The sequence below is a fragment of the Pantherophis guttatus genome, chromosome 13 (assembly GCF_059756535.1).
Source record: "Pantherophis guttatus breed Tessera chromosome 13, ASM5975653v1, whole genome shotgun sequence".
In the NCBI taxonomy this organism is placed as follows: domain Eukaryota; kingdom Metazoa; phylum Chordata; class Lepidosauria; order Squamata; family Colubridae; genus Pantherophis; species Pantherophis guttatus.
The window spans coordinates 9425554-9452890 of NC_142075.1; the positions used below are offsets into that span (position 1 = coordinate 9425554).

General features: G+C 41.1%; 1 protein-coding gene across 4 annotated transcripts; it reads right to left on the reverse strand.

Annotated features, from left to right (window-relative positions):
* Window positions 1-666: 666 nt before the first annotated feature.
* Window positions 667-27297, reverse strand: CLPX (caseinolytic mitochondrial matrix peptidase chaperone subunit X). Of its 4 annotated transcripts, XM_034424743.3 has the most exons (15): window positions 27123-27297; window positions 23001-23027; window positions 20474-20634; window positions 17946-18063; window positions 14413-14567; window positions 12977-13136; window positions 11110-11151; window positions 9627-9803; window positions 7914-8078; window positions 7210-7298; window positions 6413-6577; window positions 3953-4252; window positions 2668-2760; window positions 1484-1590; window positions 667-782 (listed from the first exon to the last, which is right to left on the reverse strand). In XM_034424743.3, the coding sequence occupies exons 1-15, from the start codon at window positions 27193-27195 to the stop codon at window positions 692-694; spliced, it is 1923 nt and encodes a 640-aa protein (XP_034280634.2). In that variant the 5' UTR covers window positions 27196-27297; the 3' UTR covers window positions 667-691. The 4 variants fall into 4 exon arrangements, with proteins under 4 accessions (XP_034280634.2, XP_034280635.2, XP_034280636.2 ...); XM_034424744.3 differs by lacking the exon at window positions 23001-23027; XM_034424745.3 differs by lacking the exon at window positions 11110-11151.
* Between the last annotated feature and the right edge of the window lie 40 nt (window positions 27298-27337).

Below are 27337 nucleotides of genomic sequence, written 5' to 3' on the forward strand. Positions count from 1 at the left end.
AATAACTTCCCCATTTTTCAGTTACTTTTGCAAAAATATTATCTAAATATTGCTGGTATCAGCACTGCATTTCAACTTAAGACTGAGCAAAATTAACCAGCTCTTAGAAAATTTGCCTTTGCCCGATGACCACCGAAATCTTTTTTTTACGATAGTGATAAACCACAAGATCAGTGTTTTGTTTGTTTGTAGCAGCTATAGTTTGTGAACGTGTTGTTTAACCTCAGAGGGGAATTGCTGACATCACTTCATCTTAGTTTTAGGGAAGACTGCAGGCTGCCTAAGATATTTCGTGTATATGTTAAGGTCCTGAAGTGAACAGGGTTCTAATTGGGACTGGGGGGGAACGACTTAGGAATGGGGGTTAAAGGGGAAAATGTATTTGCGTTACCCTCTTCAGCCACTTTAAAAAGCACGTTTTTGTATGGTTTTTTTTTTAATTGAACAAAACTTAATATACAATTCACTTTCTCAACATTATATCATTTTTAGTCCAAGTGTCCACTGAACAGACCCAGTGTGATGTTACAGAAACTCATGATCTGATTTCCCATGAGAGAGGCCAAAGTTTTCAACCATGGGTCCTATAGTCAGGAGGAATCCAATGTTAGCAACAGGCTGCCAGGGCCACGTATGGTCTCAAACAAAGACAGACACACCGAGTGCTTTTGCTGAAGAACATTCTGACTGTTTAATGGTTTGCGGCATCTGCTTGGCGGGCCCAACTTTCTTCTTCTACTCCCGAGTCGTACTCTTCCTCCGAGGAATCTTTAGTTGGAGTCCTAGAATTGAAATGGAAGTAATGTCAAATGCCTGAAATTATCAAAACAAGAGAACTCATCAGAAAACAAAAAGAAAACAAGCTGAATTCTTATTAATACCGAAATGAACATTTAACGATAGTCTCCATAGTTCAGTGATGGCAAACCTATGGCACGCGTGCCCAAAATGGCACAAGAAGCCATGTCGCCCGGCACGTTCAGCCTTTCCTGTTTGTCTTCTGGGTTTCTGGTGCGCATGTGCGTGCCACAATCAGCTGTCCTTCGTGCCGAAAATCAGTGTGCACATGCACGCCAGCCGATTGTTGGGTGCACATATGTGCCAGAACCCGGAAATTCGGCTTTTCTGGAGCGCAATCCCTTTGCACGCATGGCAGTGTTGAAAACCGGCCTGCGCATGTGTGCTGGCCAGCTGATCATTGGCCACACGTGTGCGCTAGTACCCAGAAGTTCGGCTTTTCTGGAGCGCAGCCCCGACGAGCACGCATGCACGTGTGAGACATTTCTGCACGACCTTTTGGGCACTCGATGCCCAAAAGGTTCGCCATCACTGCCATAGTTCCTTTAAATTGTCCTTAGCAACTAGACTTAATTACAGAATAACTGCTTACCTAGAAAATTGTCAGAAAGGCTCTCGAGAAAGAGTTCTTCGTCTAAGTCAGCAGCCAACCCGATCCAGCTCTTAATTTGAAACTCAACTTTACCTGACATATCCTGGTTCTTTCTTCCCTTCCACAACTTCCTTGTCCACCTCCACACATACTATGTCAGAGTTGGGTACTTCGAACATGGGTTCCAGCAGTAACTTTTCCTAAAGTTGGGGGATGAAAAGAAAAGTTCAGGTTTTTTTTCCTCTATAAATCTCTGTACACAATTTCTGTTTTAACGACGATGTAACAATAGCAGTGGTGAAATCCAAATGTTTACTACCGTGGGCGTGGCTTGGTGGGTGTGGCGGGGGAAGGATACTGCAAAATCCCCATTCCCTCCCCACTCCAGGGGAAGGATACTGCAAAATCCCCATTCCCTCCCCACTCCTGGCGGAAGGATACTGCAAAATCCCCATTCCCACCCCACTCTGGGGCCAAGCAGAGGTGGTATTTGCTGGTTCTCCGAACTACTCAAAATTTCCACTACCAGTTCTCCAGAACCTGCTGGATTTCACCCCTGAACAATAGGCAGTTGTTTGGGCTGTTTCTGGGTCTGAACGAAAGTGCAAAAGCTTGTCACTCAAGCTCTGATTCTGCATGAGGTGTTCACTTGCCAAGGAGACATACCAAAATGCTACTCCCTGGTTTCATGATTATGAATAAAACCATTTCCTCCTAATCCTGGCCTTGCAATCCCAAAAGCAGTGCTGTTAGCCACAAGGCAAAGTGAGACAGCTCTTAGAAGGAGAAGTTTTGGAAATGAGGACAAAAGGCATAGACTGAAAGACACATTTATCTGATCCATGGCAGACACCCCCTCCTGAAATGGAGAGGATGAATGCACAAAGGTATCACTTGCCTTTCAAACCTCCTGCTTACTGAAGTCATGCAAGCTTCAATGTATTTTTCCCTAAACCAGATTTTTACATCATTGTATCTAAGACGATAGCCAAATATGGATTCTCTTCATATTATAGATATATTTCATTTCACAGGGAAGAAATTGAAAAACCAATGACTATGGAATTGTCTCCTATCAAGAAGGAAGTTTTTTCCTGTATTAGTCTGGTCCCTTTGTTGACTCACCAATTACTTCCAGAGATTTTATACACAGACATACAGAACAGGAGAGGGAGTGCAAAACTTTCTGCAGTCATCCACTTAAAATTATTATATGGAGGATTAATGGCTGCATAACCGGTAATTAAGCAGCAATAGGGCAAAAGCCACACTCTTACCATTATAGATCGAAGGCCTCTAGCTCCCGTCTTGCGGTCCAGAGCCAATCTGGCTATTGCCTTTAAAGCATCCTCCGTGACGTTTAATTCACACTGTAAGACATAAGATTATAGACATTTGAAGAATGCTGCATTTTCTAATGCTTTGATTTTTTTCCCCTCTCCCATGAGAATTGTAATGGACATAAAGGCAAAATAGATACTGTCACTACAGGTCATTCTTAAGCTTATGACAATTGAGGCCAACATTTCTGTTGCTAAACCAGAGTTGTTCAAGGAATTTTGCCCCATTTTATGACCTTTCTTGCCACTGTTGTTAAGTGAGTCGCTGTAGTTGTTATATGGCGGTTATAAGTGAATCTGGCTTCACCACTGACTTTGCTTGTCAAAAGGTCGCAAAAGGGGATCCCGTGACCCCGGGACATTGCAACTTTCATAAATATGAATCAGTTGCCAAGCGTCTGGATTTGGTCATGTGACCACGGGGGATGCTTCAACGGTCCTAAAAACTGTGGGAAACGGTCATAAGTCACTTTTTTCAGTGCTGTTTCAACTTTGAAAAACATCACTAAACAAAATGTTGTAAGTCAAGGACCGCCTGTAATGACACAAGAACAACTTCATAAGAACTCAAAAGAAGGAGATGCTGATCGGCTGCCCTGAAAAACCGATGTCCATCAGTCATGGCATAGTCAAAAATAACAGAAAACAGCAATAATAGACATAAAGATAAACCTAAATCATACTTACATTTTTATATTACTTTAAAAGGGGATTATGAATCATAAGGGATTATAATTATAGTCTGATGAAAAAAAGGACTACAGGAGACATGACAGCAGTGTTCCAATATCTCAGGGGCTGCCCCAAAGAAGAGGGAGTCAACCTATTCTCCAAAGCCCCTGAAGGTAGGACAAGAAGCAGTGGGTGGAAACTAATCAAGGAGAGAAACAATTTAGAACTAAGGAGAAATTTCCTGACAGTTAGAAGAATTAATCAGTGGAACAACTTGCCTCCAGAGGTTGTGAATGCTGCAACACTGGAAGTTTTTAAGAAGAGATTGGACAACCATTTGTCTGAAGTGGTGTACGGTTTCCTACCTAAGCAGGCTAAGCAGGGGGTGGGACTAGAAGACCTCCAAGGTCCCTTCCAACTCTGTTAATCTATTCTATTACCCTTCAACCTCACTTAAAATCAATCCACTCTATGAGCAACCCAAGCTTGATCCAAAAGAAATAACTTGTTATCATAAGAAGACACCCCAGGAGGCAAAAGGGAAGTCAACCTTGTCCATGCTGAATAACGCCTGGTATTGGGGAATGACTGCATTCCGGGGCTCTGTAAGTATCCGCACAAGAGTTTTCTCATCCAGGCTGTGGAGGGGAACGACCACCGGTAAGCGTCCCACAAATTCAGGGATCATGCCAAATTCAATCAGATCCCGGGCTTCGACGTGCCGAAGCAAGCGGTCTTTCTCTTCCATCTCTTGCTCAGAATTGGACTCACTGCTCAGATTAGCTAAATCGGCGGCAGCTGCGGCTCTTCTGCCTTTCCCCAGATTTGACGAGGCGCCGAAGCCGAGATACTGCAAGGCAAAACGTTCTGCTTTTAATAACAAAACCAAAGCTAATGTTTCGTTTTGGGGTGTGTGAAAATACATTGCAGGAAATTATACGAAGCGAATATGGTAGGAATCAGCATTTAGCTAAGGATCTTTTCCAAAACTGATGGGATAGAGGAAATCCTCTATTGTACGTAACCCCTTTCAGTAGATTTTGAACACAACCGAGAGAACATGAAGTCAAGCCTGTTTTACTGAATCATAAAATCCACCGGTTTATAAATTAGACTGTATGTTTACAGACTTCATATAATTAGTAAATTTACATACAGAGATATTCAAATGTAATATTCAATGTTTTCCCCTATTTGGTTTGCAAAACTGAGGTTTAATTGTTGTCATTCCTTTTTTTTTTCATGAGAAGTTTAGAGAGAGCTTTCAACAAAATCAACAAATCAGTCTAAATTGGATATTAGCTTGTCCAGAAACTTCACAGCAGGATTCAAATCCAATTTTTCCATCTGAAAGCCATAGATAAACAACTTATGTCCAAAAGAAGTCATTACAGCAACTAAAGTACAAGATAGTTTTCATCTTCCAGACAATGACAGCATTTCTCCTAAAAAGGATATGGTTATTAACGAATATTCTCTTCTGTTGAATTAACAAATATTTAGAGTGCTGGATGCAAACTGTCAGGCATCATGACATCTTGAAGACATTTCTGACTGGAAGCTTATAATTTAGATACTTTTGTACAAACAGTGCCTACTGATCACATGAAAAGTGTACAATCTGGTGTCTCTTTGTGGTTTAAGGTAGTCTGGGAAAAATACCTGGCAACAAAAAATAGATGCTTGATGGTTTCAATTAATGTACAATATTAAAAAGTTGGCATAACAGAAGGCGGTCTCGTAAGTACCCCGGCCCTAAGCCATGGAGCGCTTTAAAGGTGGTCACCAACACCTTGAAGCGCACCCGGAAGACCACCGGGAGCCAGTGCAGCTCGCGCAGGAGAGGTGTTATGTGGGAGCGCCCCGTCGCCCCCATAATCCCCCGCGCGGCCGCGTTCTGGACCAGCTGGAGCCTCCGGGTGCACCCCAGGGGGAGCCCCATGTAGAGAGCGTTGCAGTAGTCCAGGCGGGAAGTGACGAGTGCCTGAGTGACTGTGCGTAGGGAGTCCCGATCTAGAAAGGGACGCAACTGGCGTATCAGGCGGACCTGATAAAAGGCTCCCCTGGCCACGGCCGTCAAATGATCTTCTAACGACAGCCGTGCATCCAGGAGGACGCCCAAGTTACGAGCCCTCTCCGTGGGGGCGAGTGATTCGCCCCCAATAGCCAGCGATGGCATGGGGTGCATGCGTGGGATGCACATGCATTTGTTGGGGCGAGGTGCATGCTCAGGAGGCGCATGCATTGCATTTTGGGGCTTCCCCCTGTGCCCTGTTTTGGCTTCCAGGTTGGCGCAGGAGGGCTTCCAGGCCCAAAATGGGGCACAGGGAGGGTGTGTGTGTGCAGGGGGGGGGTCACATGTGCATGTGCGCGATCACGTGCGCATTGCATTATCTTTCGGCACGCGACAACAAAAAGAGAGCCTTGGTGGTGCAGCAGACTAAAGTGCTGTTAAGTAGCACCAGCTGCCTGCAATTACTGCAAGTTCAAATCTCACCAGGCTCAAGGTTGACTCAGCCTTCCATCCTTCCGAGGTAGGTAAAATGAGGACCCGGATTGTTGGGGGCAATAAGCTGACTTTGTATAAAAAAGAACACCGCTTAGGGGGGGCCGAAAGCCCTACTAAGCAGGTATATACAAAAGTATGAAAGCTATTGCTTAACGCATTGTAAGCCGCCCTGAGTCTCCGGAGAAGGGCGGCAAAATAAATAAATAAATAAAAGCTTAGCCATCAGTGCTCTAGAGCAATCTGGATGCTTGACAATAAATTTGTGGGTGAAAATACAGCCTTTTAAGCTTCAATATCCCATTTTTAATAGTGGTCTCCAAAATGAACTCCAGCACCCACTGCATTTAAAACAGGAGAGCTTTGAACCCTTACTGAATGATCCTCAAACCTAGTTTTCCATGTTAGCTGAACGGAATGATACCTTTGCCTTTTAATGGTGATCTCCGGAAGATATTAGCAGAGTTCTATTCTTTATACAGCTAAAGCATGCAATTTCCTTACCTTTTCATTTTTTCTCCGGCTGATGATTCTATCCAGACCATTAAATGCACCAGAAGCAACGAAGAGGATGTTGGTTGTATCAACTTGCACTGTTTCACCACGTAATTTGCGGGAATTCTTCTCTGGAACATTCACAATGGTACCTTCCAGTAATTTTAACAACCCCTGTGTAAAGACAGGAGAGGCCTAAGCAACACATTCATTCTTAAAAACATGCACTGAACACCTTACAAATTCAGGGAATTTACAATAGTGACTAATTGGAGCCTATAGGAACCTGTCGAACAGGCACTGAATGAATGTAATTACACAATTGTCCTTCCGTTTCCTGCAACAGGCCTTGAGAGGCAAATCAGAGAGTTCCAACAGTAGAAAATGTGTGTAGCTCAGGGAACTGTGGAGTCTTTTGTGCTCTCTGAGCTTAGTTGTTCTCAGACGTTTTATTACCCAACTAGGTAATATCTTCAGTGGGAGTGAGTGTAGGATTTGCTCAAGGTACAGAAGCTTGCTCTGCCAGTTTTGGTAGGCGTGTGGTTTTCTCCTACATAAAGGTGCATGAAGGGGTGTGATGAACTGCCATAAGCATCATCAGTGCCAAGTGTCCCATCTTTTAGTGTTCACTCCCATGAGAGTGTTAAGAAGGGGGGGAAAAACCTGATAGGTAGCTTAGAAAATAACTTCTGCTTCAGTCTTGCACCTCCCAGGGAAATAAAACTGGTTCTTCTCTCAATCAGGGCGGGAATTTGATAATAACTGAAATTACTTCATTGTTGAGAAGCTAAAATCTCCATACTTACTTGTTGAACCCCTTCTCCTCCCACATCCCGTAACTGGTGAATGCCTGGAACGCTGCCAATCTTATCCACTTCATCCAGGAAAACAATGCCTGAAAATTAGAGGCAGTTGAAGTGAGGAGCTTTTGAATTACACAAATACAATTAGCACACAGGGAACCCCTTTTCCCCCTCCCCCCAGGATGGTAGTGACTGGGGGTGGGGGGGGGAGAGAAAATGCTCCCTGGGGCCAGTGGGGGGGTTGCTACCGGTAGCGGCAGTGGTGGGAGTCTCCGCGCACCCGGACGCTTCTGTGCATGCGCGCGAGTGTACTGGTAGCAAACTAAATTGAAACCCACTACAGCCTGGGACATACGCTTGAAATAAAAAGAGGTGGTCAAAGATAACGGGAAAAAAAAAACCGTTAAAAAATTCTGGTTCAATAATAACACAGTTATAAGGTGCAACCCAAAGGTGCTTTTTCAAGAGGCAACTAGATTTTCTTGTTTTTTTTTCTTTGAAGACTTTCTCTTCTCAGCCAAAAATCTCTTCAGAAGTGAACAATGAATGAGAAGCAAAACATCTTCAAATAAAAAACAAGGAAGTCCGATTGCCGCTTGAAAATGCACCTTTGGGACAACCATGACCTGGATGACTGAGAAACTCCACAGGCATAAGGAGTAGCCCTTATCTATGCTTTGAGGGAAGAGCACAGGAAGTGGTTTTACCTTGCTGAGCCTTTTCTACGTTGTAATTTGCGTCCTGCAGCAGCTTTGCAATGACAGACTCAATATCTTCTCCGACGTAACCAGCTTGAGTCAAAGTGGTACAATCACAGATTGCAAAAGGGACATCCAGGCACTTGGCCAAAGTCTGGGCCAGCAGAGTTTTACCTATTTGTTATTTTAAAAAAAAAATCTGTTAGTGCAAATCACAGAATTGGAGTTTCAAACGCATTTTATTTTGCCATGGAAATAACAATTACCAGTTGGGGCTGCGATTATTCTAACTGCAAAAAACCCCAATACATTGTAACAGTGGTTCTAAACCTGGGGTCCATGGACTCTGGGGGGGTGTGCGTGTATGATGTCATCACAGGGGGTCTACAAAGGCTTGAAAAAGTGTGATGATTTAAATCTTGAGTTAAGTCTTGGGGGTCTGTGGCCACAAAAGGTATTTAAAACGGGATCCATAGTGAAGAAAAAGTTGAGAACCACTGCATTAACATGGTTAACAGCACACACTGATTTTAAAAAAATTACAGGGATTTGTCATGTACGTTTGTCATCTACACACACAGCAGTAAATGTAGCGATATTCTTAATATCACATCTAAGTTCTTGAACTTTAAGTTATCACTACCACTCTGGTATTCAAGAGGACTTCTTTCTCCTATGCTGACCAGCCATGCCAATCCTGTTTATCACTGACCGATAAATACGAAGGGCCCCCACTACAAGGTTTACGAGCTCTTTGTATTAAATCCAAATTAGCTTTTAGAGGAGCAAATCCTAATTGGATTTCTGGAACAAGAGGTGTTTAGAAAGCCGCAAAAGAGATGGTATGATTTATAGGCAGAGAAACGCAGGGAAGCAGAGGCGACTATTATTTAAAAGGCAAACTGCACGATTATAAAAACATCATCAACTAAGCTGAACTATTCTTCATGCAGCAGAAATAAACATTTTTTTCCTATATTTTGGGCTAAAGAAGAATTTTGTTCAGTTTGGAAGGTATTTATTTTTCTCAGCGCATAGTGGAAAACTGTCTGTGTGGACTAACGGTATCATTGTAGCTATAGTGGACTGAAGCTTTCCAATCACTTCTTGCGATTGGGGAGGGAGACTGTCTAGCAGCAGAGAGACAGGGATGCAGGAAGCTGCACAGAATTGAAAAAAATCTTTAAAAATGTGCTGCCAAATATCTATAAGGCCAGCTGAGTAGTATTAGGGCCAGCTGACCCACTCATGCTACAGGAAAGCTCCTGTTCCTTTCTGCCACTTTATTCAAACTTCATTTACTTTATTAAATGTACATGTTTATGTACATAAATAAATATACATTTACTGTATGTGCTTTCTATACATTTATTTATGTGCTTTCAACTAAACGTGCTTCATACTTTGCATGTTTTTTTATTCATTCTTTTACTGCTTTAAAAATGTTGACCAAAAAGAAACAGAACAAAACAACATAAAAATATATACCCTGTCAAAGAAAAGAAAAACCACACAATGTTTTTAAAATAAAAAAGAGAAAGAAAAAAGTATATCATTTTAACAATAACTATTTACAATTCTGTATAAAGTTAACTAATGCAATTATTATTCAAGTAATACTGCATATCTCTAGTACATTTATGCAACTCCCATATTTTTAACTTATTGTGCTTTGTACAATACTTTCTAAATTTGATTTACGGTCCGACAGGGCCTACACACCTGAGCCGGTTGGTCCAAGCAGCAGAATATTGCTTTTTTCGAGCTTGATGTCATCATGGGCAGAATCTAACACTTCGCCACCTCGTTTTTCTGGAGGCATCTGTTGATTCACCTGCTGCTGCATGGATGCCCCTAAAGCATTGCCGTGCGGACTAATGCCAGCAATCTGGAGAAGTTCTGAAATACACAAACATTCCACAAACTGAGAAATGAAGTGACTCGATGGGCCATACGGTGTGCACATTTGCAATTCCAAGCATTCTTCCATTTGCCTGAAAGTTATCAGAGAGAAGACCATTAGAAGCCAGTCTTGCCGCACAATAGTTTAGTTAAGACACTTCAAAACATCATGGATTGCTTTAACCTTGACTGTTTGAATTGGGGGTAACAGTGCAGTTCACATTCAACGCTAAGCCATTAACCGTGGTTCATAAACCACAACAGCTGCGCTTGCAAAACATGCTAACTCACAGACAAACAAACATTTGGTTCAGGTCAAGGGAGGATTTAAGTTCTAACAAACGGTTTAACAACGCAAGGATCTTCTATTTAAACCAAATAAATAATTCAGATTTCCACAAAAATGACTGCTAGGCATTATGCCATTACGAAATACATTGAAATATTTATTCTGCAAGAAATTAAAACACGTCTCTGGTTTCTCTTCAAATCGTGTAAATCTTTCACAATAAAGTTAGGGGAAACATTTTAAGAAGCCCAAATATTCCTGGCAACCCTATACATGTAATATTGCATCCTTTTTTTAAAGATTAATTCAGAACTTTGTGCCTTTCCATTCATTCATCACAGGTCCCTGGAGTGTCCTCGCATTCTAGTTTGGGCATCGTTAATGTAAAATGAAAAAACAGCAACAACAGGATAATAGGTTCCATAGCCTACATGGAAATATTTTAAAAAATAAAATCCTTAACAGATTTCAGCTGGTATAAACCTGAGGAATTATTCATTTTATCTCTCCTCGTTATTTACTTTGTGTTTATTTACCCCAAGTAAACATTTACTACAGTGGGGTAAAGAGGACGAATTCTGATTACACTTGAGAACCTTCTCAAAAAACACAGAGCTCTGAACATCACTGAAGTATCTGTATCTGAATAGAACCACTGCAGTCTGCAGAAAAAGGTTCGCAATTAAATGCTTTTCTAGCCAATAAGTGTGTCTTTATGCATGGAAATTAAGCAATTAGGTAAATACATAATCTGGTCTCTTTGTATATATATGAATGCTGAGGAATCATTCTTCACATCAATGCCCTTTTATCACCTGCGGGTTAAAAAGTGGCAAGATTGAGACACAAATTCACCTTCACAGCGAAAATGGGGCTCAGGTGTCTGGTTGCCAAATGAACACATGATGGGAGTTGTAATGTTTCTTCACAGCTACAGTTTAAATGCTACTCGTGGTTAAAATAAAGGGGGGGGGGGAGATATTGCAGAGGAGGCCATGAGGAGAGACCACTTACTTGTAAATCTGTACTCATCCTCCCGTCTTCTTATCTCTAATTCTAAGAGACAGGATGAAAATAGTAATATGATGGAGACAAGAGATAGAGATATATTAAAAAGCACTACATTTTCTTCACCTCTTGCCCTTTTCCGAATACAGATTTATGGAACAACGGACTTCACTGACAGCTAGGAAAAGACATGCTCACACCCACACACACACATATACACTCACCAGTGAAATAAGTTACAATTTTATAAAGCAGCTTATAACGACACAGAAGACTTGCTAATACAAACATCTACAGTTTTGCCATGGCAATAGCAATGAAAAAAAAAAAAGAAAAGTCTAGAGCATTTTATCGTGTGCAGGTAGTCCTCAATTTACAACCATCCATCTAGTGACCGTTCCAAGTTACAACAGCGCTGAAAAAAGTGGCTTATGGCCATTTTCACCCTTACAATCCATGGTCAAAAATGTGATCAAAATTCGGATGCTTGGGAACTGGTTCACGTTTTATGACGGTCGCAGTGTCCCCAGAGGTCACGTGATCCCCTTTTACGACCTTCTGACAAGCAAAGTCAACGGGGAAGCCAGATTTACTTAACAACCGTGTGACTAATTTAACAACCACAGTGATTCACTTAACAATGGTGGCAAGGAAGGTCGTAGAAAGGGGCAAAACTCACTTAACAACTGTCTTGCTTAGCAACAATTTTGGACTCAATGTTGGTCGTAAGTCGAGAACTATCTGTCATAAAAGTCTACCCAGAAAAAAACGTTCTGCTGAATTCAAAAGGATTTCCTCCCAAGATTTCAGTCTGCCACACAGCATAAAAATGGGAAAATATTACTGTATAGTGGTATCAGATAGTGCCAAAGAAGCCTTCATATTGAAGTGTAAAGAATTTAGTAGTTCTACTTCTATATTATAGCAAATCCCTAATGCCCTTTTTAACATCAGCATAATTATAGGAAATCAAATGTTTCGATTAAACCACACTCCTTAATAATAAAGTCATCTACTCTCGTGGTGGCCGCAACAATTCCATGAATTTTTAAAATGGTAGTACTGTTTTCTGTCCTTCCTTGTAGCCGGAAAGAAGATTTGTATTAATCTGTTTTTTTAATTTGCTAATAATAGTATGTATGCCATGCTGAAAATAGCTGTGTTGGCTTTGGCCGTATACACTTTTTATTACTGCTTATAGTAGAATCAAAGATATCTGAACTGCTTATCCATTAAGAGAATAGCCTCCTATTCGGCATTCGGTATCCATAAATTCCTGAGGTGGATTTATTTGCAAACACCTAAAAGAATTCCAGCTGTTAGTTCCTATGTGTTGGAAGTACAGAAAACTAATATAGATATTTAAAGCAGCTTTTAAGATATTTTTAAAAAATGGGAAAGAAAAACTGCAACAGAGGAATGCAGTAAAAAAAATTGGACTGCTCTCATTCCATTTGAAGATCTGTTTTTTTACCTCAAAAAACCTGTATTTCAATTTGATTTTTTTCAAAAAAATAAAATAAATTCTCCCTTCATTTTCTTTTCTGTGGCCTCTTTTAGATAGATGTTTTCTACCTTTTTTCTGCTTTATTTTATTTTTTATTTTAAGTTATTAAGGAAGCCTTAGGGCTAATCAGGGGGACAACCGTTTTAACAAAACAAGCACTATTTAAGGGCTAACTTGCAAAATTAAACAAAAAAAAAAAAAGGGGGGGGGGAAATAACCAGTACCAGTTATCTCCTCCTTGTGTAAGTGAGCTATTAATAGCAACAGTCTTTGCACTTCTTTTTAAACAGTCATTTGCACGTGGACCACAGTAGGGAAGATTGTGCCAAACTGTTCCTGAACGCAACGTAAAAATACTCTACCAACCTCTTGGAGTCAGAGAAGCTTGTTTCTCAACTTCGGCTTGTTGCCTCAGGTTGGCAGGGATGTTGTTGTAGATTCTCTTGTAGTGATTGTACACGGCAACTGAAAGCACCTTCTTTGCAAAACACTGACCAACAACGTATTTGTCGAGGTAGTTATAAATCTAGCAGAAAAAAACCAAGAGATCCTCAACAATAACAAGGGGCTTCATTAATAGAGATAAGAAATAAAAAATTCAGGGGGAGGGGAGAGGGGAGGGGAGACCTGACTGCTAAGGCTTCAGGACTGTTATTTATCTTTCAGCTTCTGTTGAGATTCAATGATTTCCTTTCTTCGCAACTGTGAGCTTTTAAGATTCCTTGTCTCCACCATTGCTTTGGGGTAGGGAGTTGACAATGTGGTTTTTTTTATTAAAAAAAATGATGGGAAGGCTCTCAGATGGGAACTGCACCAAAGACTCTTTTTTCTAAAGCTTTTTCAAAACTATAGAGCTTAAAATATTTCAGGAAAACTATGGGGGGCCTACAAAACTAGGAAAGCCAAGGAGGTATTTTTGGAAACCGAGATGATTTTCTTCTTCTTCTTTCAAAGTGCAATTCTTAGAAAAATTGAGAAAGTGTGAGATGGCACCAGTACTTTAAAACGGGTCTTGGAAAACGTGAGGAATGGAAACAAACTTTGGGATGGACATGAAGTGTCACATAAAATATAACAGAAAAACAGAACAGAATAGATTGGAAGGGATCCTGGAAGTGTTCTAGTCCAACCCCCTGCTTAGCAGGAGACACTACGCCAGGGCTGTCAAACTCCCGGCCAGCGGGCTGGTTGCGTCATGCGACAGCCACGCCCATGCCCGGTTTAGTGAAGGGCGAAAAGAAGTCCCGAAAAGTCACGTGTCGATGTCATGATGACATGAGTTTGACACCCCTGCACTACACCATTCCAGACAAATAGTTGTCTAGTCTCTTCTTAAAAGCCTCCAGTGATGGACCACCCATAACTTCTGAAGGAAAGCTGTTCCACTGATTAATTGATGTCACTGTCAGGAAATTTCTCCTTACTTCTAGGTTTGGCCTCTCCTTGATTAATTCCCATCCACTGCTTCTTGTCCTGCCTTCAGCTGCTTTGTGGTAGATATTGGAACATTGCTATCGTGTCCCCTTCTTTTCACTAGACATACCCAATTCCAGCAACCGTTCTTTGTATGTTTTAACCTCCAGTCCCCTAATCATCTCTGTTGCTCTTCTCTGGACTCTTTGTAGAGTCTCAATGTCTAGAAGAAAGGGTAGTATGATTTCACAAGAGATGGTAGATTAAGGGCCCAACTAAGGAGGATGGACAGCCACAGGCTAGGGTAATTTAGATGATCCATTTAAATTAAAAAAAGCTTACAATATGAAAGAGGTGATGTCCCCTCAGCTAAGGTTAATTGACTGTACCTTCTTGGGTGGAGGTGGTGGCTTCTGTTGGAAGGCCAATTTTACAGCTTCTGCCGCTGTCTCTGGCTCTTTAAGGATGCTTTTCTTGGAGTCGGCTTCTGACAACACAACGAAGAAATGGTGGCATTTTTCACATTTCACAAAGCGGGTGGAAGCTGCAAAAAAGTAGAATTAGAACCTGCTTGGCAACAGCTGGTTTTCCAACCAGGCAAGTTAAACAGTTGGTTTGAAATACAGTGCTTACAAAATGAGTTAACAAGTCCCTTTAAAATAAGGGTAGGAAGAAGGAGAATAGACCTTGGTCCACAGATGGCCCCCTCAAAACTCAATTTGACAGGTTTGATGTCAAAAGCACTGATTTTTCTTAGTATGAATCTCCCTAACTAAAAAACTTCCTGGAGCCAATTTCACAAACTTCTAATAACAGACAAAGACTAAGTTCCAGCCATGCAAATCCCAATTCCAGTTTCTCCTGAAAAGCCCCAGGCCGTGTAGCACTGCCTTTCTGCACATAAGAGATTAGTCACAGGAAAACTACTGTTTGATACCTGTGTACTTTCATAAGGTTTTTGAAAACGATCACCCAGAAAATTGGCTTTTCATCTACTTGAAAACTACGTACGTTGTGACTGCAGTGTATTTATTCCTACTGTGCCATGCACATTCTTAGACAAAGGGATGACATCATATATATTTACACAGACTTCTGTACAGCAATTTTCAGGATCAATGGCCATTGTTCTAAGTGATGGTTGAGATGGCAAGCAAATACTCCCTTTCCCATTGTTTAAAGTTATCATAAAGCATGATTCCCAAATATTTTAAACAATTCCCAAAACGTTTGGAACCTTCAGCTGGACCTAATGAGGCACCCCCAGGCTTTTTTTCTGGTGCTTATAAATCAGAAAATTTAACTCTTGATTATCCAGAATTTCCACTGCCTTCCCAAATGCTTTTAAATTCAATTCAAGACCTGAGCTTAACTTTTAAAGAACTAAGTATTTGGGAACTAACTCAATTTATTCCCATATAACCCCCTCTAGGATCACAAGGACTTTGCTCTCCAGCTCATCTGGAGATTGAACTTAAAAGTTAAAAGGAAAAAAAAAAACGTTCCTCAGTATCATTGCAGCTTTGGCACCATGTCCTTTAATGGTTTTAGGATGTCTTTTGTGCCTCTTCTACGCGAAACTGACCAAACCTAAATTTTGATAGGATCTTTAACACATTTGGAAGACTAGAATGGCTTGTTGTAAACATTAATGGAATTTTGGTATTACATTTGGAATTCTTTACTTGTCTTTATGCTTCAAGTGTTAGATATATCTTACATGATTACTGATTATATAATGTGGTACATTGTATGGTTAAATCATTAATTTTGCATACCAGATATTTCCTGTAAATGAGAGGGATATAAGTGAACTATTTGGAGGTAATTTAGACAACTCCATGAAGTCAAGCATAATATGGAACACCAAATCTATTCTACTTTCTAAGTGAAATTCAGTTTTATTTATTCATTTGAGAACTATGGGTTTGGGTATGGGATTTGTTTTCCAGCCGAACACACTGAAGTAGGGAAAAAAATGGTCCTTCAATAGCCATTGTCCAGATGAATGTTTCGAATCCTATTCCAAAAGAGACTGGCAAAAACAAAGACCACAGATCTCTGCTGGAAACTCTGTATTACACCACAATGCTTGACAAAGCTTGCTAATCCTGAAATCCTGACTGTACGTGGTAGTGACCAACAAGTATGGAGTTTAGGTTACTGCCGATATGCACTAGGAGATCTCATTCAGGTATAAGCTCTTGTCTAAAAATGTTTTTTATTTCTTGCTTCTTGATAAGAGGTCACCACAGCATTCTACTCAAACCATTTAGGTGGCTGTCATTAGCACAGCTTCTTCTTTTTTTTTGCTGCTTGGATTAATATTAATATTTATGACATGCTTTTAAGAAAATCTGGTGTGCTTTAACATTTTTAGTATGGCATATCAGTCAGAGGACTTTAGTAAAACCGCTGCCTTGTTCACATTCTAATCTACTTCAGAAAGCGGCTATGAGATAAACTTTCGTTTGTCCCCTGAATTCTTATGAAGGTAGGAATATAAATAGATAAAAAAACCTTAAAATTCATTTCATTGAAAGCTTAAAGTCCTGTGTTAAAAAAAAAAAGCTAGTTCTCGCAGATAATCAGTTTCTAAAACCTGAACTTATCTATTTCCAACAATCTTAAACTCCAGGAGGACATAAATTTCGATTTATGATGCCACTTGAGATACCAGAAAAAAAATCACATAAAAGATTTTTTTCTGGTCATGTTGAAAGATTGGTTAGTGAGTAAGCCTCTATAGTGATAAAGCACAATTTTGGGACGTGCAATACATGTCCCACCCCTTGGGTGGAAGGAAACTGCCACATAGCAATTAATGCAAAGACACCAGTAATTAGAGCTAATAAACATGACTCCACAAATTGCAGCGTATCACACACAAAGCCGATATCTTGCATGGTAGAACAAAATCACTCTGAAGTTAGCAAGAAAGAGGAAAAAAATGATTTAAGAGATCAAGATCCAAGCACATTATAAAGATTACCCAACATCAGGGCTTCTGATGCAGGTTGCACTGACAACTCTTAAGAAGATCAGATAGCTGATGACTATGCAGTTGATAAACAAGCTTGAGTATTTACCCTCCATTAAACTCTTTGATTAGGACCTGCTGAATCAGCAAATAAAAGAGAAGGACCAAAACAGCACAAGGGCGTGGTTTGTTTAAATGGTAATATGAAGCTGTGTTATTAGTACCTGTGTTTCCCTGAAAATAAGACCATGTCTTATATTTTTTTTGCTACCAAAAAAATGCACTAGGTCTTATTTTCGGGGGGGGGGGATCTTCCACTGACTCACCTCACTTACGTGCATTACTCCTGGCCTCCTTTTTGCTGTCAGAGGCCTTCAGGAATTTCTTCTTCTGCGGCCGGCAAGGCTTTCCTGAAGGCCTCTGCAGCCGATAACAGAACTCTGGATCAATGCGGAGCTCTGTTATCAGTTGCAGAGGCCTTCAGGAACGCCTTGCTAGTTGCAGAAGAAATGGGCCGGCAAGGCAGGTGCCGAGGTGTGCGAGGCCTGGCTGCAACTGTCTGAAGGTAAGTAGTAGCTCCACACACACACATCCTCACCCTAGCTTAATTTTTACCTGTGCACTCTGGAGTGGGCGGAGTCTTAATTAGGGCTTATTTTGTTGGATAGGGCTTATATTGGGTGCACATGTAAAATCAAGCTAGGACTTACTTTTGGGGTAGGTCATATTTTCAGGGAAACACAGTAGTTGTTATTCTAAACTCTGAATGTTAAGCGGTATGGTACTTATTTCCACTGCATTCAGGAATCAGTGTCTAAACTTCTTTGCAAAATGACTGGCATTCAGGACGGATTAAGTGTAGCACCTTGAGCAAATAATGCATTATTATTATTTTTTTTGCAAAAACCGAGAAAGTCAGAAGATATGTCTTCTAGAACTTACAGACGAAAGTCTCCACGTGTGTGCATAAATCACCGCACTTTGGGCATCGCAACTGGCTTCCACCTTTTCCTGAGCTTCCGGAACTTGACTTTTTACCACCGCCTTCCCCAGCAGTTTTCTAATTAAAAGAAAGAAAAAAAGAAACAGGACCTTGAAAGTCAGAAAATAGATTTATAATTAGCTACCGGCTAGTCCTCGACTGATGAGCACAACTGAGCCCAACATTTCTTTTGCTGAAGATAATTAAGCGAGCTTTGCCCTATTTTACAATCTTTCTTCTCACAGTTAACACAGTTCTGACTTTCCTTGTCAGAAGGTCGCAAAAGGGGAGCACATGACCCTGAGACATGTAGCTGTCGTAAGTATGAACCAATTGCCAAGCATCCAAATTTTGATCATATGACCATGGGCTTACTCCAACAGACGTGCGAAAACTAAGCATAAGTCACTTTTTGTCAGTGTTGCTGTAACTTCGGTCGCTAAATGAATGGTAATAAGTCACGGACCACCTGTACATCTTTCGCTACTTTGAGATCAGCAATTACTCTCCCCTCCACACAAAGGATTGTGATCTCTACTTGTAACCTTGCCTTCCCTTTCTCTCTCAAACTGCGTGTTGTGTTCTTTAAAATCCAAACTGTTCTGCCCCAGCTACATACCCCAAATAATGCAGCACACACAAAGTCTATACAAACCTTAGTTTACTAAATAAACCAGTATTTTACAACAACGGCTGTTAATTAACTGCATTAACAGCCTCCAAGAATTCAAAGAATAATAACTGAAAGCTTACTATGGTTGGCAGAATGCCCAGAAGCAATTTGCAGGAGGCTGATAAGATAAGCAAGACAAGACATGAAGGTATGTGAACGAAGTTGTTCCCTGCAAATTGCCTCAGTCGGCGTTCCTCCTTAAATAGGCTAAGGGAGTGGCCAATTAGCCCCAAGCCTTACTCTCGAGGAGACCTCCTCCTGAGGAGCCACTCCTGCCTTTTGGCAGCTCCTGCCTTTTGGCGCGCCGGTGCATTGAGGAGAGGCTCCTCCTCTTCTTCTTCTTCACTTAAGGGAGCTTCTGGAGGTTCTGAAGGCCCTGGCTGAATCCCCGCCTCTGGCACCACATCTTCTCCAGCCTCCTGTCTGACTCGAGTGCCAGCTGCACAGGCTGCTGACGCACACCAGCCTCCTCGCTGTCTGAATCAGCTACTAGCTGCACAGGCCGCGTATGGGCCACAACACAAACGTAACAGCACATGTCCACAGTGAAGCAGAGACCCCCACCTGTCACTGAAACTGGCATCCTCAGTGAATGCTTAAGTGTCATCATTCACTTGAAGATGTTTCTGATTCAAATGGATCAAGGGGAAAAAAAGTTCCTAAACCTGCCCAAAATTCAACAATTCACATTCTGTAAACAGTAATGTATGTATTAGGGAATCTCCTTCAGTTCCTTTCCCTACTGTTAAACCTACTCATTTGCTTCCTCCTCAAGTCAGTCAAGCCAGCCTGTCAAAAAGAGTGCACAGGAACAAGTGGAGAACACTTCTCCATTTTCTTTTTCAGTACACAGCCAAGGGAAATGGGACCAGGAAACTCTCATCGTTGGCAAAAAGCTTAAGTGGAAGGTGCCAGCTGTAGCAGATGCTCAGTGTTGTTGTTTCCTCAACAAGCCAGCCATATTTGTAAGCCAAAGATAATCTCCATGCAGAATATATCAAGCATTTAATCCGAAAAGTACCTTTGCTGAATTTTAAAAGGCACCGATTTCTAAACATGAACACTGATTGCTCAACTTAACCATTACACTGAATATTTCAACATAATTTATGCTCCAAATCACGATCTGTGCTTTTAAAAAACTCCAGACAGCAAGTTTGGGTTTAAAGTACCAGTAATTTGTCTGTGTTTAGTTTTTCATTTACTTAGCTTTATAAGATCAAAAGTCCTCTGACAGCATGAACATGTTGCTAAAATTCAGACAACTGCATTCCAAGTCACAGTTAAGGGTTTTTTTTTTTATCAGTGACTTAGTTTATGGCCTCTGACCTGGTCCCTGTGTCTATCTCTCTGTACTGAATTAGATGGGAGATGACATGATTCAAGATGTCACTCAAAACATGTACATTTTTTAGCTTTACAGGCAGTCCTCAACTTATGAATGATCACTTAGCAACCATTCAAAGTTACAACGGATCTCCCGGAATGGTACTTATGACCCTGATGATTCAAAGTTCCAATAGCTATAAACTTGGGTCAGTCATGTGATGACCTGCTTCACAACCGTCATGACATAGAGCAGAGGTCTTCAAACTTGGCAGCTTTAAGACTTGTGGACTTCAACTCCCAGAATTCTCCAGCCAGCATAGTTGGTTGGAGAATTCTGGGAGTTGAAGTCCACAAGTCTTAAAGCTGCCAAGTTTGAAGACCTCTGACATAGAGCTATAATTCCAGACACAATTTCAGTCATAAGTCAAGGACTACCTGTGGTATGTGGGAAAGGGCTGTGTTTTTTGAAGCACAAAAAGTGTATACCTTACTGCCATCTCCCGAACCATCTTTACTTGCACCATCTTTAGAAGCAAAGTATGCTGGTGTTTCAGAAAAAGTTCTAAAAGGAATAATTCTTAGAGGCTGAGTTTCACAAGTCCCAATTATTCCTAAAGCAGGGAAGCAGGAACGGCCACATGAAATTCCTGAAAAAGGAAAAAGAAACAAGAGATTTTTGATTATTCTGTGTATCTTTTCAAATAACTTATCCCCCACTTCATGTAGTCTACTTATTGAACCTTGAACCTAAGAAGTCATTGGATCTCATTCCCTTAAGAGACTTTCTCAACGATGGCAACTTCAGACACATGGACTTCAACTCCCAGAATTCCCCAGCCAGCCCCTCCTGGATCACGAGATTGAGAGTTGAAGTCCAACCCTCTTAAACTTGCCAAGGTTGAAAACCCCTGAATTAAAGATATACAATCAAGTCCGCTCCTTCTACGGCAAATGGTTTCCTGCCTGTGCTCAAAAGGCAGACCAAGTTTATACAACACATAATGGGGGATACTTTCACAAAGTAATTTGTGCTGAGGAATAGCATCCCAAAGGGGCTTTTTCAAAAGGCAAATGGACTTTGTTTTTGGGAAAAAAACAAAGTCCAGTTGCTTTTTGCAAAAGCACCTTTGGGACAACAGTGACCTGAAGGACTGAGAATCTCCATAGACCTGAGAAATAGCATCTGTTATATATTAAGCCCCAAGCATTATTTCCCTGTAAAAGGTATTTTCTTCTTCTTTTATTATGGAAAATTTTAAGATGACCAACAGTCCCAAAGCAATTTATCATAACAAGAAGAGCAACATAAATGCTTACAAAAATAAATTGCCAGGGACCTTAGGAAAAGGACAACAGTGAAACATCAAGGATGTTGACAACCTTTTCCCTAGCAGAATTTAGACAGCATTCCAAAGTTTATTTACCTCAATTACAGCTTGTTAACTGGATTTGTAGACTATTGGCATTCAAATTGTCTGAGTTCCAGCATTAACTCAGAATCACACAATGGCTGTCTTTGCAGGATAATAAGTTAAATTTCTGTTTTCTTCATGAATGCTGCTCTGTTTGTGCCTTTTGATTCTAACGAACTCAAATCATGAGTCTGGCTTGCTCTTCTTTGCATAAATTAATTTCAGAAGCCTGTCTGTCTATGTGAAAGTACCCATTAATTCAGATGATGGCTAGTGCCAGGATGTCATTATACAACATTCTTCCTTTGCAAATTCAGATTCAATTTGCTACTTTGGCCCTTACAACTCAAACCTTGCAGAGACATCTGGATAGAATAGATTGTGCCTGTTTTCTATGCTTAAGAACTAGGCAGTTCTGAATTTTAGAGTACTGTACTAGTAAATATCCAATTATGCTTTTAACATAAAGGCAAAGTAATATAACTGAACTGATCCATGTCTGCAATTCTAAAAAAAAAGATTGCTCAGGACATTTTCAACTTCTGTTTTTTAAAAATGTACACTTTCCCATTTTTAAAAAATTAAGCTGCCATTTAGCAGAAAGCATAACAACTTGGTTATACACGGTGCTAGGTTGGCAACTACTTATTTACATGTTTAGTATTCTTATACTAATAATACCTGAAGTATATTTGAATATTTCAAGTGTATAATTATGATATGCCTAATAATACTACACTGGTGTATAATTATAAGGTCAGATAATGATATACTCAAATGAAAAAAGATTAATTTTAAGCCCAGTGGAATGTGATAGCAAAAGACATATAGGGAATCTGAGAACAATGCTTATAAGTACATGAAGGCAGAATAAAAGATTGAGATATGGTAATAGAAAACAATATTTATTTTCAGCTTTGATGTTAAAATAATTCAAGACAATAAGTTGCTTCTCTGTAACAGAGCAATTACCAATGATGGATGTTAGAATGTTCATTGTGCAGATGTGTTTTAGTAGGAACTAATAAAAAAAACACATACTCATGTTATTTTTGCACACATAAAGTCAGCCACCGTGGCTTTTTCAGGCAGAAAAAAACCCCAATGGCCTAGCAAAATGTGTGAACCAGTCAATATGTTGCAATACGTTGCTTGACTGTGCAAATACCATGAAAGTATGAATACACAGAACACTTTACAGATATGCCAACTAAATCCTACAGAAGCAGAATTTTTATTCATTTTTTTAAAAATTGGAGACATTACAGGCCAAACAAAATATGTTTGTTTCACCCAGATCACAGCAGCGATCGAGCAATGCCTGTCAAGCAATGCCCCAACACTAAATCCTTGAAAAATCTTTCATCAGCACAACAGAGCAAACACAATAGTTCATGAGCAATCAAAGCTCAGGATACAGACTGGGCATTATTTTGCAGTGAACATGAACCCTGATCAATCTGAAGCAATGTTACAAAGTTCTCTTCTCCACACGTAGTATTCTGGCAAGACTATTTAAGACGTAAACATTATTAAGGGCAAATTGGTATATACTTATCCAAGATTAAGTCTAATGGAAACATCAATCAATGGGGACTTACTTCTGGGTAGATAGGCATAGATCTGTCCTGTCAGAATAAAGTAGAGAAGAGAAAATATACAAATAAACAAGCAGAATTATATTTGTGGCATCGTTTCTCTACAACTCTATGAGGATAAGAAACAAGTAAAACTTTGCTCGGCTGATGAATGACCTTCCCTTTAATATTGTTTGCTCATTAATCCAAATTTGAAATACCTGAAATTGCCAATGAGTAATATGCGTTAAGACACTAAAGAATCTTATGATAGATTTAACAGCCTTCCAGGGTACAATTATCAGTTTTATGACAACAAAAAAAGTCAACAGCTACACGTAAGCAAACAAGATCTTAACAAAATTAAGCACAGATCTAGCAAAACAGAATACTGTAAACAAAAACAAAGTCAACCAAAAAAAGGGCTTCTCAGAAATCACACTGCAAATCTAGACATGTCTATGGAATTGTCAAGTTCTCACTGGGTTAAGAGGAGCTTCCACTCAAGAAAATTCAAACCTAAATAACCTCGACTTATGACCACAATTGGGACCACAATTTCTGTTGCTAAGTGACATTATTCATTCAGTTGTGTCAAACCCTTGGCAATTCTATGGCCAGGTCTCTCCACGGCATTGCTAACTAAGGAAGCTATTAAGGGAGTTGTGCCCAATTTTTCAAACTTCTTTGCCATGGTTGTTAAGTGAATCACTGCAATTAAGTGAATCATGTGGTTGTTAAACAAACCCAGCTTCCCCACTCGCTTGTTAGAACCTGGCTGGGAAAGTTGCAAATGGCAATCACATGTCAGTTGTCAAGTGCCACATCCTGATTGTGAAGATGCTGTAATGGTTGTAAGTGGGAGGATCAGTCGTAAATCACTGTTTGCAGTGATGTTGTAACTTCAAACTGTCACTAAACTAATGACTGCAAATCAAAAACTACCTATATATTTTACCATAATAGAATTCCACTTGCTTGGCTACTGGGGGAAATGCTAAGATAATGCTATATTATCCTGGGACACGTATGCAGATAGTCCTCAACTTACAAGACTTTGCTTAGCGACTTTGCACATAGCTTAGAACAGCGCTGAAAAAAATTAACTTATGACCATTTTTCATGCTTATGACTGTTGTAGCATCTCCAGAGTCACATGATTTACATTCAGATGCTTGACCACTGACTTGTATTTATGACAGTTGCAGTGTCCCGGGGTCATATGCTCACTTTTTGTGACCTTTTGACAAGCAAAGTCAATGAGGGAAACCAGATATACTTAACAACGGTATTACTAATTTAAGAACTGCAGGGATTCACTTAACAAATGTATCAAGTAAAGTTGTAAAATGGAGCAAAACTCACTTAACACATTTCTCATTTAGCAAGGTAAATTTTGGGTTCAACTGCGGTCATGAGGATTACCTGCGTTCGCCTTCATTCGTGAAATACTCAAGACTGGAGCATTCATCATCCTAGAGCAGCCCCACCTTAAACAGGGTTACCTTATCAGGTAGACCCTACTTTTCAGCTTATGTTTTTATTGTACAGGTAGTCCTCGACTTACAACAGTTCATTTAGTAACCTTTCAATGTTATGACGGTGCTGAAAAAAGTGACTTATGACCGTTTTTCACAGTTGTGACTTTTTCAGCCTCCCCATGTTCACGTGATCAAAGTTCAGATGGTTGGCAACCGGTTCATACTTAGGACTGTTGCTGCGTCCCAAGGTCACGCGATCATCCCCTTTTGTGACCTTCTGGCAAGCAAAAAAAAATGAATGGGGACTTCACAACCTTATCCTACTGCAGGGATTCACTTAACAACGGTGGCCAGGAAGGTCATAAAAAAATCCGGGGCAAAACTCAATTTAACAAAATGTCTCACTTCACAAGAGAACTGTTGGGCTCCCTTGTGGTCATAAGTCGAGGACTACTTGCATTTGTAATGGTCGACTTCCCAGACTTTGCCACGCCTACAGCAAAATGGAGCAAACTGAAAATACATTTAAATTTTTAATTAACAAAACCCATCCACCTTCGAAGACAAGGATAATAAAAACAAGGACAAATGGGCTGAAAAACAGCTTCTATCCCAGGGCAATAACCATACTGAATTCTATGCTGAATGTTATAGCGCAATATAGGGTTTTCAATTTCAATTCTATAGAATATAAAGGATGCGTGTTTGTGTTTTTTATTTTTTATAGTTATAATGTACACTGAAGACGGCATTTAATTTCATTGTACCATGTGCAATGAACTAAACTAAACTAAACTAAACTAAACTAAACTCTGTGCTAAAGCAATTCTACTTGCTGTTAAACACAGAATTGGAAACAAACTGACACTCCTCCAGACCACATGAAAATAAGGAAAATCTATGAATGTGCAGAAATGGATAGACTGTCTATGGAAATGAAGGAGAGGGAAGAATCCGAGTACTATCAAATTTGGAATAGATGGTATTCCTGGCTCGAGAGCAAATGTAAAACCTAAGGCATAAGTCGTAGAGAGTATAATATATAGAATGTAAAATTTCTAAGAAATATATGACATTGATTTGTGAATAGATATTATTATAATTTAAATAGGATATAACATAGGAATGTACATCAATAGAACCTTTGTAAATATGATTGTTACGAAAGATATGGACACCGATATGGAAAAGCTGCTGTAAGTGTAAATATGTGTTTTGTGTTTTAAATGTTGGAAAATTCAATAAATACTATACTATACCATACCATACCCCATATCTAAACTAAACTAAACTAAACTAAAATGTTAAATTAAATGTTATCTAATTCTGGGTTTTATTTAATTGACCAAACTAAGTAATAATTTTAATTAGCAATTTTATGATGTTTGTGTGTCTATATTTTTCTTGACTGTACACCACCTTGAGTCCTACGGGAGAAAGACGGTATAGAAATATAATAAATAACTAAACTAAACTAAACTAAACTAAACTAAACTAAACTAAACTAAACTAAACTAAACTAAACTAAACTAAACTAAACTCAACTCAACTCAACTCAACTCCCCTTGCTGGATGGAGGTGTCTGAGGCCCCAAACAACCACCAGAAAAGTTAAACAAATGCTGCACAGTTGTTTTTTTTTGGGGGGGGGGGAGGGAGACGCAGGAAAGAAAGAGGAAGGGGCTTTGCTCGAGACCAAAAAGCGACAGAAAAATTTGCACGCGCAAAAGGTGGGCGTGATTGCACGCGCAGAGGCACACCTGTCCCCCCCCCCGTCCCCCAAAATAAAAAAAGCAAATCAGGTGCTTCTAATCCAAAGCCTGAAGTGGGGGGGGGGGGTTGTTGTCCTTCCTTGGGCTCACCCCGAAGAGAGCCCCCTCCTGTCAGACACACCGCCCCCCCAAGAAAAGGGATCAGATTGAAGGGCCTCCTTCCCACCCAGGGCCTCCAGATGCGCGGCTGTGAATGATGGGTGTTGGAGTCCCCGCCTCAGGGACGACAAAAGGGGAAGGTGAGGGGGAAAGGAAGGCGGTCGGCCGGGTTTGCTGAGGGGGGACACCGCGACTGAGGGGAACCTCTAATCCCTCCAAGAAAAGGGGATCAGATTTAAGGGCCACCTTCCCACCCAGGGCCTCCAGATGCGCGGCTGTGACTGATGGGTGTTGTAGTCCCCGCCTCAGGGACGGTAAAAAAAGGGGGAGGGGGAAAGGAAGGCGGTCGGCCGGGCTTGCTGAGGGGGGACACCGCGACTGAGGGGAATTTCTAATCCCTCCAAGAAAAGGGGATCAGATTGAAGGGCCTCCTTCCCACCCAGGGCCTCCAGATGCGCGGCTGTGAATGATGGGTGTTGTAGTCCCCGCCTCAGGGACGGCAAAAGGGGAAGGTGAGGGGGAAAGAAAGGCGGTCGGCCGGGCTTGCTGAGGGGGGACACCGCGACTGAGGGGAACCTCTAATCCCTCCAAGAAAAGGGGATCAGATTGAAGGGCCTCCTTCCCACCCCGGGCCTCCAGATGCGCGGCTGGGACTGATGGGTGTTGGAGTCCCCGCCTCAGGGACGGCAACAGGGGAAGAAGGGGGGGCGGGAAGGAAGGCGGTCGGCCGGGTTTGCTGAGGGGGGACACCGCGACTGAGGGGAGGGAGGGTCCTCCTCCGGCCGGGCAGGTTACCTCGGCACGCCGACGGCAGCGACGAGCTGACGAGTCGCGCCGCAGTGGCGGCGCAGGTGCTGCATCCGGCCATGTTCCCCCGCTCCGCTCCGCTTCTCCCCGGCCGGGAAAGAGGAGAGCGAGAGAAACAGCCGCCCAAGAACCGCTCTCCGCCGCTCGGCCTATCCGCCGCCTCGGCAGCGCTCGACGGCCTGTGTGGCGTCACGGGCCTACGG

Excerpts from the sequence above, each read along its gene's own strand:
- CLPX (XM_034424743.3), bottom strand. The coding sequence starts at position 27,195 with ATGGCCGGATGCAGCACCTGCGCCGCCACTGCGGCGCGACTCGTCAGC. Across the intron at positions 14,568-17,945 it reads ACACGTGGAGACTTTCGTCT|CTTCCACCCGCTTTGTGAAA; the intron begins GTAAGTTCTAGA and ends ACTTTTTTGCAG. Across the intron at positions 2,761-3,952 it reads CGTTATTCAGCATGGACAAG|TGTGAATTAAACGTCACGGA; the intron begins GTTGACTTCCCT and ends TATGTCTTACAG.